The sequence below is a fragment of the Quercus robur genome, chromosome 1, assembly GCF_932294415.1.
Source record: "Quercus robur chromosome 1, dhQueRobu3.1, whole genome shotgun sequence".
In the NCBI taxonomy this organism is placed as follows: Eukaryota; Viridiplantae; Streptophyta; class Magnoliopsida; order Fagales; family Fagaceae; genus Quercus; species Quercus robur.
In genome coordinates, this window is record NC_065534.1 from 6,332,290 (window position 1) to 6,349,795 (window position 17,506).

General features: G+C 34.8%; 1 protein-coding gene across 2 annotated transcripts; it reads left to right on the forward strand.

The window, feature by feature from the left end:
• Positions 1 to 8,924: 8,924 nt before the first annotated feature.
• Positions 8,925 to 17,506, forward strand: LOC126717953 (uncharacterized). 2 transcript variants are annotated; one of them, XM_050419959.1, is made up of 12 exons: positions 8,925 to 10,330; positions 10,793 to 10,995; positions 11,089 to 11,286; positions 11,783 to 11,854; positions 12,912 to 13,007; positions 13,264 to 13,343; positions 13,809 to 13,884; positions 14,086 to 14,296; positions 14,552 to 14,748; positions 15,605 to 15,782; positions 16,135 to 16,224; positions 16,343 to 17,506. In XM_050419959.1, the coding sequence occupies exons 1-12, from the start codon at positions 9,811 to 9,813 to the stop codon at positions 17,092 to 17,094; spliced, it is 2,673 nt and encodes an 890-aa protein (XP_050275916.1). In that variant the 5' UTR covers positions 8,925 to 9,810; the 3' UTR covers positions 17,095 to 17,506. The 2 variants fall into 2 exon arrangements, with proteins under 2 accessions (XP_050275916.1, XP_050275922.1); XM_050419965.1 differs by having other exon boundaries at positions 8,933 to 10,330; positions 15,677 to 15,782.

A 17,506-nucleotide genomic window follows, 5' to 3' on the forward strand; every position in this document is an offset into this window, starting at 1 on the left:
ACCAAAGAAAGAAAATTTCAACTCTACTGTTCCATCACAATAGGTCACGGATTGGGAATAAGGTAGTATGGCATTTTGCTGTCAATCATAGCAACAAAAGCAATGTACCTAGTTAGAAAAACCTGCACATTATTTTGTCACTACTTGCCTTATTCAAAAGGCTGTCACTTTGTGCTGGACCATATTTCCAACTCTACAACCGACTAGAGCATCGCAAGTAATATTAGTGAAAGTATCCACTCTTGTCATTTAGTTAAAATAAAAGTAAAAAAAGATAAAATGAATTATTAATCAAATCAATATTTAGAAGCTAAATTAGTGTCTATGTCAATAACTATAAATAAGATAGATAATAATGTAAAACAAATAGGTGTACTCAGAGTCGGCTCAGTAACTTTGGGCCTTAGACGAAAATTTTAAGTGAATCTTTTTATATTTAAATATTAATCAAATGATATATATATATATTAATTTTTTTTTGAGATACAAAATTACACATCAAATTATTAATTAGTATGATAATTTATAATAATAAATAGAATGAGGAACCGTGTTAAAAAAAAAAAAAAAAAAGTGTGAGAAACCGTGTTGGCGTGTTGTCCTGTTGTAGCTGTGGGCTGCACTGGACAGGCGCAGTCCAGCCTGTACTCCTATCATCCTTAGCTTTTTTTTTTTTTTTTTTTTTTTTTTTTTTTTGGAGAAACCATCCTATGGGTAAGTTTTAAAGCAAAAAAACGTGTCCCATCAAATGTGTCCCATGATGGGACTCCCATCAAACAATTGTGCAATAAAATAAACTAAAAATATATATAATTTAAGTTAATAGAAGACTCTTGAGTCTTCATTTTGGAAAGACAGAGAGAGCTCAGTGGGGAAGAAGATTACCTCGGGTCGGTACGCTTCCCCTTTTCAATATTGAATTTGCTGTGAGTTGAAGGGAATCAACAAAGAAAAATTTCAAGTTGACTGACTGAGTTTATGAAAAAAAGATCAAGAATCAAGATAAAGATGAAGAAAAGAAAGGTTTTCAGCAAAAAAAAAAAATGAAAAAAAGAAAGGTAAGAATATAAAGGGAGGGAAAGAGAGACATAGAGGTGAGAGATTTTCCTTTTATTTTTAAAATTTAAAATATTTATTTTAGCATATTTTAAGACAATTATGTTATATTATTAATGAATTTGTTTGATATTAATTTTGATTTTAACATATTTCAAAAATGAGTTAATAAATTTTTTTCACTGAAATTTGACTTTTTTTTCTTTCTCTTTTTAATCTTCTGTATTCTAGAATTGGGGCCTTAGACGATTGCATCAATTGCATTATCTATTGAGCCGGCCCTGGATGTACTAAAATTTGACTATTTTTATTTTTTTTTCCTTTTTAATCTTCTGTATTTTATGATACAATGGAGCATTTTTAATACATTTTATTGACCAATAAAAGTGTTTAAAATTTTTTTAATTAAATATATAGATAAATATACTATATATATAATTTTTTTTACAAGTGGAAGCCTTTTTTTTTATTTGGAGGCCTTAGTGTACTATAAATAAGATAGATAATAATGTAAAAAAAAAAAGAGGTGTACTATAAATAAGATAGGTAATAATGTAAAAAAAAAAAAAAAAGAAAAAAAAAAGAGGTGTACTATAAATAAGATAGGTAATAATGTAAAACAAATAGGTGCACTATAAATGAGATAAATAATGTAAAACAAATAGGTGTATAGTTGTTGACTTAACTGGAAGGAGGTTTTAAATAGTTTGGTTGATAAAATATAAAATAGGTAGATTCTACTAATATACTTTAAGGTTTGGCTAGTATCAACTAAGTCTAAAACATTTCAAAATTGGCCAATTTAGACCCTAAAGACATTTTAATCCATAACCCTGTTAACATCCGTTAGTCATTTTACTTTCCTTTTTTTTTTTTTTTATAATTATTATCAAATGTAACAGGTCTCTCTGCTCTCTACCTCTTTCCTTCTTCTCTCCCTCTGACCTCTCTGCTCTTTTCTCTTTTGCTAATCCTAACCTTTTTGCTCTTCTTTACCCTCAGGCCTCTCTCTCTCTCTCCAACCTGACCCAATCTCCTCTCTCTAACTCACCTTTTTCATTTATCTCTTTCTTCTCTCTGGCAACGGCAGTGGTGCATGGGTTTGGTGGTCTGGGTTGGTTGTGGATCGTGGTTATGGTGGTGGTTGTTGGTTGTCGGTGATGGGTTCTGGTTTGTTGTGGGTATTTTGGTTGTGGTGGATTCCAATCTGTTGTGGGTTTGAGTTTTTTATTTATTTAGATTTTGTGGTCGATGATTGTTTAAAGTGGTAGTGGTGATGGGTCCGATTTGGGGTGGATTTGAAATGGTGGAGGTAATGGGTTTCGATCTAGGGTGGATTTGCAGTGAGGTGGTGTGGGTTACAAAGTGGTGATTGGAATTTTTGGATTTGAGTTTTATTGATGTGGGTTTGGTTGGGTTTTGTTGTTAGTGGTGGTCACTAAGTTTTGTGGCCAGAGGTGGTTACTGGGTTTAGTGGCCGGTGATGGTGATGGTGGTGGTGGGTTCCAATATGGAATGGATTTGCAGTGCGGGTGGGTTTGGATTTTGATGTGGTGGTACTGGTGAGTTTTCTGTGTTGGAGGATTTGGATATTGTTGGGGCAGATTTGGCTGGGCTTTGATATAGGTAGTAAAATTGTGTTGTGGCTGTTGTTGTAGTTAATTTGAGTGGTTGTGGCTAATATGAGGAGTGGTTGTGGCTGATTTGTGGAGAGAGAGAATGAGGAAGGAGTGAAGAGGGACTTAACAGAGAGGGATAGGGAGAAGAGAAAGAAACTAGCAGAGGTTAACGATGTTTAGTTGTGTTTAGGGACTAAATAGTCTTTATGGACCAAATTGGTCAATTTTGGAATATCTCAGGCCTAGTTGGTATTAACCCAAACCTCAAGGTATATAAGTGAAATTTATCCTAGAAAAATATCACATTTGATGGAATGAAGAGTCGAGGTAATAATAAAGTCCCGGGGAAAATACTATTTTGATCTTTACATTTTTGAAGAGTCGAGGTGATAATAAAGTCCCGACAAAAATACTATTTTGGTCTTTACATTTTGAAATCACAATTAATTTAATCCCTATATTTTGGTAGCAGTCAATTTGGTCCTTGTTATTTTTAATTTGTACCCAATTTGGTTTTTATCGTTAACTCACTAACGGAAAATGCTTACGTGGCAAACGGTTTGCATTGTTAACGTACATGTGGTTAGAATAATAATATTATATTAAATAATTAAACATTAAAAAAAAGCTAAATAAGCATTTTTTTTTTTTTTTTTACCGACATGTTAGAAATAGAAATCTTTTTAATTTTTTGATTGGAAGAAATAGAAATCTTGACAAAACTAATTGAAAGAAAAATAAAAAGAAAAACATCAATTTCTTCTTTTATTTTATTTTATTTTTGTATTTTTGCTCTTTCTTAGCTACCAAACACAGCACTTTCAATTCAACTCAAATCAAATCAAACAAACCATGGTGTTCATCAAATGCCAAAACACTACCTCCATCACCACACCCACATCCCCATCTCCCAACTCCCACCCTATCCCACCGCTGCTACCATCAGTGGGCATTCTGGGTTTTGGGATGGATTTCCGTCTAGGCCTTACAGTGTTAAATCTGTTGTTGGATTAGAAACAGTAAAACAAATCTGTGGTATTTAAGAGGTTACAATTTTTGGTGGGTTTAGCCTTCGGTAATTTTTGTATTGATGGTCCAAGTGGTTTTGATAGTTTTGTGATTAGCGTTTGATTTCTGGCAATTTGTTTCAAATTGCTGTGCCGCTGGACATTGTGTTTGGTAAATAAGAAAGTGCAAGAATACAAAATAAAATAAAAGAATTTGCTGGTTTATTTTATAAATTAATTTTCCTTATTTTTCCTGGCCTTTTTTATTTTTTATTATTGAAATGCTTATGTGGCCTTTTTAATATTTTATTATTTGATTTTATGTTATTATTTTAACCACATGTGTGCCAACAATGCAAATCGTTTGCCATGTAAGCATTTTTCATTAGTGAGTTAACGGTAAGGACCAAATTGGGTACAAACTAAAAATAATAGGGACCAAATTTACTGCTACCAAAATATAGGGACTAAATTAACTATGACTTCAAAATGTAAGGACCAAAATGGTGTTTTCGCCTAAAGTCCCCCGATTATTTTATAGAACAGAAGATATATAATGGTTCTTCAACAAGAATCTCTCTCTCTCTCTCTCTCTGCGTGTTTGTGTATCCAAGCATGGATCCTTTTAAATAAATTTTCTTTTTCAGCTCAATAAATCTATGGAGACATTTTTTATGATTTTTTTCTATTGATTGGTGCATAATAAAAATGGTGTAAGTGTGGACCTAAATGAATGTGAAAAAAATTGGAAAAAAATTGTTATCTTAGCATTGTTCACTAGAACAAAAATACCATAATTGAAAGAAACTTGTGGTTGGGTGTTCCATACAGTGCTCCTAATAGAATAGAACGCTTCAGGACTACCAATCAATTCTAACAAAGAAAGCAATATACACCTACCACTATATTTTGATATCTTGTGCTCAGCATCATACAGGAGGATATTATTTTTAAGTTTTATCCAAGAGAAGAATCAATTATTGAGCAACTTTAAATATCTTCTTTAGAGGATGTAAGGTGGTGGGCTGTGCTAGTGGTGTTAGGCTGCTTCCTGCTGCACTAAGCCCAAGTTTTCTAGATAAAGGAAGTTGGGACCAGTCCAGCTTCAACTTAAGTTGGTCCGACTTATGCACAAACTAGGCCAGGTCTGCTAGGAAAGTGTTCACGGCAGGCAAAACTGTTTCAGGCAAGTTGTGACAGACAAACATAATAATAATAAAATAAACAAAAATATTTGGCCACTCAGTGGGAAATGACCAAACAGCCCCTGAACTCAATTACAGCAGCAATATTAATCGTTTTTGCGGAAGGGAAGAACAGAACAGAAGATATTAAATATTAATACGCATGGGTTAGTCAGAATATTAGGGAAATCAACCAAAATCCAGTCCACAGGAGCAGAGCTAAAGAGGAAAGAACGTTCCTTCTCAACGCAATCAATCTCTCAGGAAAGAGTCTTGTCGTGGAGATTAACTGCCCTGAGGGAAACGGACTTGAGTGGTTTTTCTGCACAGATACTCCTTGAGGTTTTCACAGAGAGCCGGATTTCATGAGAGAGAGAAGGGACCAATCTACCGGTGCATGCCTACCATTTTAATTCTCACTTTTGTCTTTTTCTTTTGTGGTTTTCTTTCTTTCTTTTCCCACTCGTTTCTTTGCTATATCTTTGTTTTTCTTTTTAAGTTTCTATTTCTTAGTCGAAGTTCCTATCGTTCTCCCCCTCTCTGCTCACGGCAAGACCCTCTTTTTATAGTACCTGCCATGACTAGATTTTACTATTTTAGCCATTAACTCCCCTTGTCTGGTCTGGGTGTACTGGTCGACCATCACTGTTCCGTTTGTGTGTCACCCTCCCACCACTAGACAAGGAAGAGTATTTTGTTTGCTTGTCCGCCATGGCACCCTTTCCTGCTACGATTTGGGTTTTTTCTCTCTCCCTATCCTTCATGGCATGCACCTAATGGTTCCAATTCAGTTTGCCTCTTTTGGGTAGTAAGCCATCACAGCAGGACACCTCCCCGAAAAAGCCTGAGTCGAAACCTTCAAAATTGATTTTTCCCCTCTTCCCACCACCAAACCATGTCCTTTGAATCTCTGACCCCCGACCTCACCATGCCCTATATTGGCTGGGTACAGGCTGGTTGTGCTTGGGCCTTATGCGTCTCTTCCTTCCATATGTGTCCAAAATCTACCTGCTGCCCATTCGTCTGTCATGGTCTGGAGGCTTGCTGTCCGTATTCTTTGACCTTTTATGTGAGCTGCTTTTTGTTTTCCCGCTCCTCTCAGGAGCTGGGCTTTATTTGATGATAAGCCTTACATTTCTTTGACCCACTCCTTGATTTCTCTCATTTCCTGCCATATTGTTCTGTTATTCCTGCTGTAATGATTTAATCCTGCTAGGCCTCTTTAGGCCAGTCGTTTACTCTTTCTCCTTTGTATGGCCACTGGTTTTTTTCTTACTTATGGGCTCCTATGTCATTTTTGTCTTTCTCTTGGGCATCCTTGGCCCGTTTGCTTTCTTTGGGCTTTCTTGGCCCTTTTGCTAATTCTACATTTCTATGGGCTTTTACTAACTTTATTGGATTTCCCTGGCCTAATAACCTTATTCTCATCCTTAGGGTTCATGGGCCTACCATAAACCCCTTACTTTCTTAGTTTACATTACTTTGGGGCTGCAGCGGCCCTTTCTCACTTTTCTACATCATACACTGCCCATGAGATGTTATTTCTCTCTTTCCGGGCTTCTTTAAGCCCACTTGCCTCTTCAAGGCACATTTGTTTATTTCTTGGACCTGTGATCCATTATTCCTGCCGTTTAGGCCTGATGGTTTTTGTTGTCTGCTTTGCCAATTCTTTGCTGCCCTTGTTATTGGGCTTTCCTTCTTTCCACCTGGGTTCTCACAAATGGCCCTCAACAGAGGACAATATAACTAAAGATGAAGATTCGAAGAGGTAACTATTTCTTATATTATTGTATAACTATTTTTTTTTTCTTGGCTTACAATAAGGGATGGACGAACTCGAAGTAACATAGCTTGGTATAAAAAAAAAAATTACCATGCAATTAAATCATATAATTTTTCTTTAATCTTTATAATCTCCTACTATATATCCCTTGAAATATTCACCAAGACAAATGGCAACCAGACTTGTGCATACAGTAAAGAGGACCCATCATTTCTATTCTATCTAATACTCTCCTATAATTTATATTCCTGTAAATTAATCCCACCATGGAAAGCCACATATATAGTTTAGTAAGAGATAAAACAAAAACTTCGTTTCCAAAGAGAAGATAACAAATGCTTAAAAGAAGAAAACAAAGGTTGGAGTTGTTTTTTTCTGATCAAAACAAACTTCTATGCGAATTTTTTTGGTGCAAGCTTCCCATCCCAATACAATATCTGAAAAATCGAAGACAGAAGATGTTAATCAATATATAATATAATATCTAGTTCGGCCACTACTTAATTAAGTTATTTTTGCTTCCACCACAGTGCTTTCTATATTTTAATGACAATTATTTTGTGGACCGAAGCATATGGCTCTTTGCATCATCCAAAGGAGTTAATACCATACCGGAAACTATAACGGTTTGGCCAGTGGTACGATATATTTCGGATACCGGTCAATACCGGTATACCGTTTCAGGTTTACCGCTATTTTTTATATTTATAAATAAATAAATAAATAAATATATATATATATATATATATGTATGTGTGTGTATATATATATTATAATAAATATAAAAGTTTACCATAAAACATTTCCTCAATTCATAATTAATTATTCATAGTTTTAGACTCTAGTATCAATTAAAAGAAAAAAAAAAGTTACCATTATATACTAAGAAAACAAATAATACTAATAAGTAAATGCAAATAAGTTACCATTCTACCCTAACAAAAATTCAAAAATTATAAAACTTAAAAAAAAAAAAAAAAAAACTTTTTTCTGTACTAACCGATACACCCGGTACCGGCCGGTATTGCCCGAAATTGGCCGGTACACCCGGTATTTTTTCCGGTATGAAAGAGGGGGGTTATATATACCAGTTTGCTTGTTGGTACGGTATATTCCGGCGGTACCGGCCAGTACGGTACGGAATTGACTCTCTTGGCATCATCACATTTTATTATTATATTTATATAGACTTAAGTATTTTATAAATTTAAAAATTGGGTTTATTGGCATTGCACTTCCAATTGCAAACTTAATGGAAAATCCCTATGGTATAGCCACGATAGACATTTTATATTACGAAATCAAAGTATAAGAATGTGGAAGATAAATTAGATTCATGTTAATGGGGGCAAAAGAAAGGTCTTCCAATGACTATCAATCTACTATCACTTGTGAGTTATGAATTTCCTTACTGTGAATAATTTTTTTTTTTTTTTTTTTTTTGTCCAAGGTAGAAACAAAAATCCCTATCATGATGCCACTATTATAAAATAGTCACTTTGAAGACAACCAACAAATTTTATATCTCAAAAATTTTTTTTTGGGGGAGGGGGGGGTGGGGAGGTTAAAGCCGACCGAGTCAATCTTGTTAATTAAGATATGATTTGTTGTGAGATAATTGATTGGGAATGGTAGTAAAATACCTAGCAAATAAATATTGGTGTCGTCTCTCCTCCCCTCTCCTTAGAATAAAAGATTAACTTGTTAAAAAAAAATGTCATCATAATTAGATTGGAAAAGAAAAATTAGGAAAAAAATTATACCGTGTAATCATTATCATTATTATCCTTTTGAACATATAACTCTATTGATTATGTTTAGAGAAAAAAATGACAGAATAACTTAATTAAATTTAATTTTTTTAAAGAAATATAATCATCTTTAAAATATGTAAAATTTTCAAAGTTTATATACAAGCACGACAATATCTCACAACAAACTAAGATGTCTAGCTCACTATAGTATAGGTCAAAATAAAATGAAAAAAAGAAAGAAAGAAAGAAGAGATTATGCCTATTCATCATAAGTCAAAATAGGGTGTCCTAAAAAGTTCTAAAAATATCGTTGATATTTTGCAGTGTTATTAATGCTTCCTTAAATTCCGTAATCGGATAAGAGTTTTCCAACTCAAATGCCACACTTCTTAGCATTTCCAACGAAACCGTATAGGTTAAAATTCACTGTCTCTCTAATAATTAAAATAAAATAGTAATATAGTATTTTTCCAAAAAAAAGAAGAGAGGGTAAAAGAATCCAACGGCTCGATTTCTCCGCAAGGCAGGTAGAATTTGACAGCGATTTCTTCGAAATCTCACCCCCCCGAAAGTAGAAAATCCCGAACTCGCGCTCTCTCTCTCTCTCTCTCTCTCTCTCTTACAGTCAAAGCCACACAACCGCAGAAAATGACAACATATCCGTGGTTCTTATCTGTCTCTCTATTCTTTCTTTGTACATACATAAAAGAAAAACTCTTTCTGATACTTTTTGTAATTGTCTTGAATTATTGGTGGTAGTTAGTTTTGTGTATTGCTTCAGTTAATATATATTCACTTTTTTACTTGACAAGAAACCAATTCTTAGCTTGCACGAGATGGGTATTTTTGTGGGTATAGTTTGAAGTGAAGTCTTTGGACTTTTATCTTGATGACTAGTTGGTCACTTTGTGGGTGTGTACGTATAATACCTGGCTTCACATGTGCTTGTGTTTTTTTTTGACTATTTAAGATTTGCCGGTGATTCCTTTTCTATGGAGTGAATTTGAGCTTGACGTCTGTTTTGGACTGTGTTGCTCTGTGGTTCACAGAATTTTTTTGTGTTCTGGGTTACTGATAAAAATGACAGCTTTCATTCTGTTTAGTTGGATTTGAAGTAAAAGCGTGTAGTTTTCTTACAGGGTTCATTGAATTGAGAGGTTTCCTATTCTGGGTTTTGGTCCAAAGTGAATGCTTTGATTCTCTTTAGTTGGTTTTGAACTCATACTGTCTGGTTTTTTCTGTTTTGATCTTTGTTAATGCTGAATTCATCCAAATTTAAGGTTTTTGCTTTCTGGGTATTCGATAGAATGTATGATTGATTTCTCGTTACTTATATTTGAACTCGAATTGTTTATTTAGTCATTTCTGGACTAAAATTTGAGGTATTTTTAGTCGGAGTTTAAAAAGATGAAGGGGTTTCTGTTCTTTGAAATGTTAGTTGTGCTATTAATCTCTTTGCTATGTGGTTGTGCAATGAGTAAGGAGTGTACAAACGTTCCTACTCAACTGTCATCACATAGTCTTCGACATGAGCTCCTTTCATCCAATAATGAAACATGGAAGGAAGAGATGTTTTCACACTACCATTTGATACCAACCGATGATTCTGCGTGGTCTAATTTGCTACCAAGAAAGGTTTTGAGGGAAGAAGATGAATTCAGTTGGGCAATGATGTATCGGAAAATGAAAAATCAAGGTGGCTTTAAGTTTTCTGGAGATTTTCTTAAGGAAGTTTCGTTGCATGATGTGAGATTGGACTCAAATTCAATGCATGGAAGAGCACAGCAAACAAATTTGGAATACCTATTGCTGTTGGATGAGGATAGCTTGGTTTGGAGCTTTAGGAAGACAGCTGGATTGCCAACACCTGGCAATGCATATGGGGGCTGGGAGAAACCAGATTGTGAGCTTCGGGGCCATTTTGTAGGTTAGTTTAGTTTATTAATCTTGTCAATCATGACTTCTGTACTTCCTGTTCTGTTTATTTAATCATATTGTATTCTTGTTTTCTATGCAAAGCCATTGAGTCTTTCTTAGATTCTCTTTCTTTCCTGTATGAATAAAATAATTAGATGACCATAAATGCAAGGAAGTTCAAGAAAGAAACCAAAAAAGTCTAAAAAGTGCAATGACTGAAAATCACTTTACTCAGGTCACCCTGTTTAGTTTAATTTTTTTCCTTTTTCTGATACAATATCACATGCGAGTTCATTTCATTCTACAGTTTAGACAATATTGTTTTTTATGTTCATATTTCCTCTATATCCCTGTTCATGAGCATCAGTCTTCTAAACTGCTTTCAACTAAGTGGAATGATGTTTAAGTCAATTTTAGGCTTGAAATTTAGTCACTATGGTTATACTGATTAGCAGGTTCTGTTTTCTTGAAGGACATTACTTGAGTGCATCAGCACTAATGTGGGCTAGCACTCACAATGATGCTCTCAAACAGAAAATGTCAGCAGTAGTATCCGCTTTATCTGAATGTCAGGAGAAAATGGGAACAGGATACCTTTCTGCTTTCCCGTCTGAGCAATTTGATCGTTTTGAAGCTATAAAACCTGTTTGGGCTCCATATTACACTATCCACAAGGTAGATCCTACTTCAATTGTTCTACAAGATGGATTTGATTTATTTGGCCACAAGAAGCTATGCAATTAGCTTTGAACTTCTATATTTTGACAGATCTTAGCTGGCCTACTTGATCAACATACATTTGCTGGTAATTCTCAAGCTTTAAAAATGGTGACATGGATGGTCGATTATTTTTACAACCGTGTTCAGAATGTGATATCAAAGCACAGTTTAGAAAGGCACTATCTGTCACTTAATGAAGAAACTGGTGGCATGAATGATGTCCTTTACAAGTTATACGCCATAACGGTATGTGAACTTATCTAAATGGTTCTGTAGCTCCTCACCTTGATACTTCAATTTACTCTAGTGATACTAATCGTTTCCTGAACTGGGTTGACATATATATCTGCAGAAGTGACCAGATTGGTAAGCAATTGAAACTTATATTAAGTGTGCTATTCCAGAAGTCTTGTTCAATCATATGTACCTTATGCCTTTATTCTGTACTAATTAAAAAATCTATGAAACCATAAGAATTTGCAATTGTTATTGCAATTGTTATAGAATCTGAGCCTTTGTTTTATTTTATTTTATTACAAACAATCCTGAGCCTTTGGATATTTAGCATCATTACATGAGAAGCAGGCCTTTTATGCTTTGAATGGTGGTAAGTGGTAACATGTTTTAGTTGATTATGTTTTCTAAAGTTTTTGGCACAATGTTGTTACTGTAGGTCTGCAAGGTACTTGTATCATTGTGAACTTTGGGTTTTGATGTAAGCCTTTCATATTACTATGTGCAGGGAGATCCAAAGCATTTGGTGTTGGCTCACCTTTTTGACAAACCATGCTTTCTAGGAATACTTGCAGTAGAGGTAAGCATTATTTTCTGTTCACTGACTCTAGGTTGATTTTTTGGATTTTCAAAGATTTCTCTCTCTCTCTCTCTCTCTCTCTGTGTGGTAAACATTAGACAGACAAGTAATCACTTTTCCTTTGGAGGAAACAAAGTAGTGTTCCCTACCTTTCAAACTGTTGCTTTTGTGCCGAAAGGACTGCAAGTCTGAAACACTATTAGGAACACTCTGAACTTAGATATTGTCGTTAGTGGAGTTGTTCTTACTACGTTTTGGCATATAACATTTCCGATCAGGAAGCCGAGACTTTGTTACCTTGGAGAAAGCTATCTCTGATACAGATAGCATATACATAATGCAAGAATAGTTAGATATAGGATTTAGATTGAGAGTAGTAATCAGTGACCTTGTGGTCTAATGGTACTACTGTTGCTTGCCTTGTGGTTTGTTAGTACTCTATTTTAACGTAAAACCATTAAATTTGTCTATTAACTCTTAATTATTACAGGAAAAAGCCTATTCTTGTCAATAGCTTATTAATGGTTATAAAAAAGGAACAAGAAAAAAAAAGTAGATTCAATTTTATGTATGCTCCAAATATCCAATTAAGAGGATCAAGGGTGTCACTGAAATTGGAGGGTTTTCTGCCTGAGCTTTCCTTGGTTCCACTTCTACCTTATTTCATAGCAATATAGAGTCAACCATCCCTGGCTTGTGCAGCTGAACAACAGTAATCAGAAATATTTTGTGATTTCTTGCCTACTGTTGGTTTTCCTTCTGGACATCAGTAGCACGTATGGTGCTCAATTTTGTGTCTTTATACCTATTTGGTTATGTAAAAAGTACTTTTAATATCTGATAAGAAATGCCAAAGGATGGTAAATTTACCGATGAATTACTGAATACATTCTTCTTTTCTCAGAATATGGTATTGATTTTACAGTAACTTTACATATACAGTTTTCAGGGTTTTTTTTTTTTTCTTGAATTAATTCATATTCAAGTTTCCATGTTTTCAATTCTGATTTTCATACTTACAATTGTTTCACAATTTTTCTTTTTCTTTTTCTTGTAGGCTGATGACATATCTGGTTTTCATGCCAATACACACATCCCAATTGTTATAGGATCTCAAAAGCGGTATGAAATCACGGGTGATCCACTTTATAAGGTAACTTCTTTAATAAATTATAAATCATTGGAACAGTAATACTCAGTAAAGCCTGGCTTCATTTATGCTCCTATAATTAATCATGATATGCTTTTCACCTTCCCTATTCAGTTGCACCTCTGTTGTTGGAAGATTTTCATCTTTTAATTGCTATATAGGGTTAGTTTTTGTTTATCTGAACGTTTATATGATACAAATGGGTCATGAACTAATCTCCAAATATTTGTAATGCTTGTTCAAAATTATGGTTTTCCAGGCAATAGGGACGTTCTTTATGGAAATTGTTAACTCTTCTCACAGCTATGCAACAGGAGGCACATCAGTTAGTGAGTTCTGGTAATAAGAGTAATTCATATATCAATTCTTTCCCTTTACCTGAGTATCTCTGTATGCTACACTGAGTAAATACAAAAAGTTGAAACCTTGTGTCCATTTGTTCACATGATATTTGCTAGATTTTTTTTTTTTTTTGGGTTAAATCACCAATTCTTCCAAAAGCTTAAACTATTAGGAGATGATAGATAATTATATAACCACGTAATTCTAACACTCCCCCTCACATGTGGGCTCAAACTTCCTTTTAATAGATGAGACCCAACATGTGGGATTTTAAATGGGAGGTAGAGTGGAGAAGATAGGGATCGAACCCAAGACCTTCTGCTCTAATACCATATTAAATTACCAATTCTCCCAAAAGTTTAAACTATTAGGAGATGGTGAGTTTAATCATTTAATCACTTAATTCTAACATTTTTCACTCTTTTCTGATTGTGTTTCACTTTGATCCCTTTTCCCTGGCAGGTCAGACCCAAAGCGATTGGCAAGCACTCTACAGACAGAGAATGAAGAATCATGCACGACTTATAACATGCTGAAGGTATGCTTTTTCCCCCCTCTAGGGTCTTGATGAAAATTTTCATTGGTTTTTCTATTGAAAGTTGATTTATGAGCAGCAATGAATCTAAATAATTGCATCTCATTTCACATTTGTGATTGCATATGGCCCTCAATTTTGTGATATATATTACCATGGTAACTGGGAATATGCATGGATTACCATGTCTTACTGATTCTGTAGGTCTCACGCCACCTGTTTACGTGGACCAAGGAAATGGCATACGCGGACTATTATGAGCGTGCCTTGACAAACGGTGTGCTAGCCATTCAAAAAGGAACAGAGCCTGGAGTGATGATATACATGCTTCCACAAGGTCGTGGTGTTTCCAAGGCCAGTGGCTTCCATGGATGGGGAACGAAAAATGATTCCTTTTGGTGTTGCTATGGTACAGGTGTGAATTGATTGTCAATTTTGAACTTATTGATTTAAGAATAGAAGTCCAAGGAGTTTTTCTTCAATTTGTGTCAATCTTAACTTCTTTCATCTGAGGTTTTGCTTTTTCATATGGTAGTTTTCCTGCTGAGCAAGTTGATCTGGTTTTCTACTCTTTTATCTCTTTGGTGAAAGTTCCCTGTTAACCATTGATGTTGTATCTCTTTAGCACTTTATCCATTTGACTAGTGTTTTCTTCCTACTGCTTCCATAGGAATCGAATCATTCTCAAAGCTAGGAGATTCCATATATTTTGAAGAGGAAGGAGAAGTTCCTAGTCTTTACATCATACAGTATATAACAAGCTCACTTGATTGGAAATCTGGACGAATTTTGCTCAATCAGGAAGTTGATGCTGTTAGTTCATGGGATCCTTACCTCCGAGTGACATTGACACCTACTTTGAAGGAGGTACTGTTAGTTTGCTCTTTGATTATTGTAATCAAGATGTCACTGCTGACTATATTTTCTTTGGACTTCACTTACTAAGACATGGAATACTCAAATTGCTAATTACCAAGAATAAACATGAGTCCTTTTTATATAACACTATATCTGTTTTTTATTTATTTATTTATGTAAATGCCCTCCATAGTTAAGGCTCGATTTGGTGGGAGTAAAACCTAGATCTAAAGACAGTTCTGGGAAACTTTATGTATACACACAGACACCCAGCCACATTTCCCAGCACTTATGCATCTGTGCCTTGGAGACAAACATTCAGCCTGACCAGTGACAATTGGTTTTGAGTATAACAAAGAGTTGCATGAAGTAGTCTTTTTTAAATAAATTTTTTCTTACTTATCAAAAAAAAAAAAAGACAAACAAACAAACAGAGTACTAAATGTAATCATCACTTATACTGTATCAAAAGTGAACTTTCAACCATCTGATCTAAGAGCTTCGGGTAAGAGCGTGTAGACTGTAAAACACAGAATGTTTCAAAGTACCAAGTAAGATAGCAGGAGCCTATGTGCTGCACATGGTACTTAGGTATAAATTATTGTGAAAAAATCTTTCTATTTGCTAAGGATAATCTAGCTACAACTGAGAGGATTCAAGCTGAAGATTCTAATAAACCTAAGATTTTTCCTTTTTATGCTCTGATATATATTAGAACGAGAGGAACAGAAATGGCCATATTTTACCATGTCTAGTCTAACCTCTCAAACCCCAACTATATGTAAGATGTTTTTTTCGGTTTGGGGGGGGGGGGGGGGGCGGCTCGATAGATGTGAGATTAAATATTTCTTTTTGTTTTCTCTAGTCTTATCTCCAGTCAAAAGGAATCATTACATCCAAGGCTATAACTGGCTTTTATACTGGATCTGATATGCAGGGAGCAGCCCAATCATCTAATTTGAAGTTGCGGATACCTAGTTGGACACATACAGATGGAGCAAAAGCATCACTAAATGACCAGAGTTTAAACCTACCAGCTCCAGGTGTGAATTTCTCCTCTATTAGCTCTTCTTCAAAAGAAGGAAACAACAAATTTCTACAGTTGTCCTTTTTTTTTTTTTTTTTTTTTTCTCCTTATACATATTTTTTAACTATTCTTATTTTCAACAGTATCATGTATTTCATTTTATATATATTTTTTTTTGTTTTCTCAAATGAAAAAGTGGTCAATGCAATTTAATCTTTCTGCCAAAAGGTCATTTGGCCCTACTCTCTGGCATCTTTGGAGCAAACTACAGAGTTTCTTTACTTAACAAAATTTAAAGTAATTAAAAAAATATATTATATATATATATATATATATATAATTTCTTCACTTTTCGTATCCCGATGTAGGAAACTTCCTATCAGTCACTAGAGATTGGAGGGTCGACGACAAAATAACCCTTCAGCTGCCCATTAGTTTGAGAACAGAAGCTATTAATGGTATTTTCAATGCACTTGACCAGTTTCTACATATACTGAACCTGAGTATACTTTTAATGATTAGCAAAAGAATTATTATGGATGATATATTACTGACAGTCTTTCCAATGAACTTCAGATGACCGGCCTGAGTTTGCCTCTCTTCAGGCAATACTTTATGGTCCCTATCTACTATCAGGTCATACCAGTGGTGACTGGGACATCAAAACTGGGTCAGCCAATTCTCTTTCTGACTGGATAACTCCAATCCCTGCTGCTTATAAAACTTCTCTGGTTTCCTTGTCCCAAGAGTCTGGGGACACAACTTTTGTCTTAACCAATTCAAACCAATCGATCACAATGGAAAAATTGCCTGCACCTGGCACCAATTCTGCTGTTCATGCCACTTTCAGACTCATCTTAAATTACTCATCCCCTGCAGAAGTTTCAACAATGAAAGATGCTATTGGCAGATCAGTCATGCTAGAACCATTTGATTTTCCAGGGATGGTTGTAGTGCATCAAGGAAAAGAGAAAAACCTTGCAGTCGCAGACTCTTCTGGTAGTGGTGGATTTTCTGTTTTCCGGTTGGTTGCAGGATTGGATGGAAGGGCTGAAACGGTGTCCTTGGAGTCGGAAAGCAACAAGGATTGCTTTGTGTATAGTGGTGTGGATTATAATTCAGGTAAAAGCACGAAGCTCAGTTGCAAATCAGAGTCATCAGATACTGATTTTGATAAGGGTGCTGCTAGCTTTGTGTTGAACAAGGGAATCAGTGAATATCACCCTATCAGCTTTATGGCTAAAGGGGCAAGGAGGAATTTTCTTCTGGCACCATTACTGAGCTTTCAAGATGAATCTTATACTATTTACTTCAACATTCAACCTTAATAATTTAGGGAGGGCAATGGAGGTTCATGATAAACCAATTATACAATAAATTTCTGTTGCCTGTTACTTCAGATATCTTAATTACTTTGGATTACACAGATGGGCTAAGTTAATGTTGATTTAAGGCTCTTTGAGCCTGTCTTGGTGTAGGGAGTCTGATAAAAATCTCTAGAAAATGGTAATTGGGAAAAGGAGATTGTAAGATGTTAAGCTAGTGTTCTTGTGTAGTTTTACTTCCATTCTTCATTTGTATATTCATCTCCTACATCAAGTACTTTTCATAAGTATCCATGTCATTAATGCATTCAATGTAATTGTTATCAAAAACAATATTAACTGCATTTTTTTTATTATTCACGAGGATGATAAAATTTCTACAATGGAAATATATTCTGGTTGGAATTGTTTTGAA

Bases quoted from the DNA above. Each gene is read 5' to 3' on its own strand.
- LOC126717953 (XM_050419959.1), top strand. From the start codon at position 9,811: ATGAAGGGGTTTCTGTTCTTTGAAATGTTAGTTGTGCTATTAATCTCT. The intron at 13,008-13,263 runs GTAACTTCTTTA...ATGGTTTTCCAG, and splicing joins CGGGTGATCCACTTTATAAG to GCAATAGGGACGTTCTTTAT. The intron at 16,225-16,342 runs GTATTTTCAATG...AATGAACTTCAG, and splicing joins GAGAACAGAAGCTATTAATG to ATGACCGGCCTGAGTTTGCC.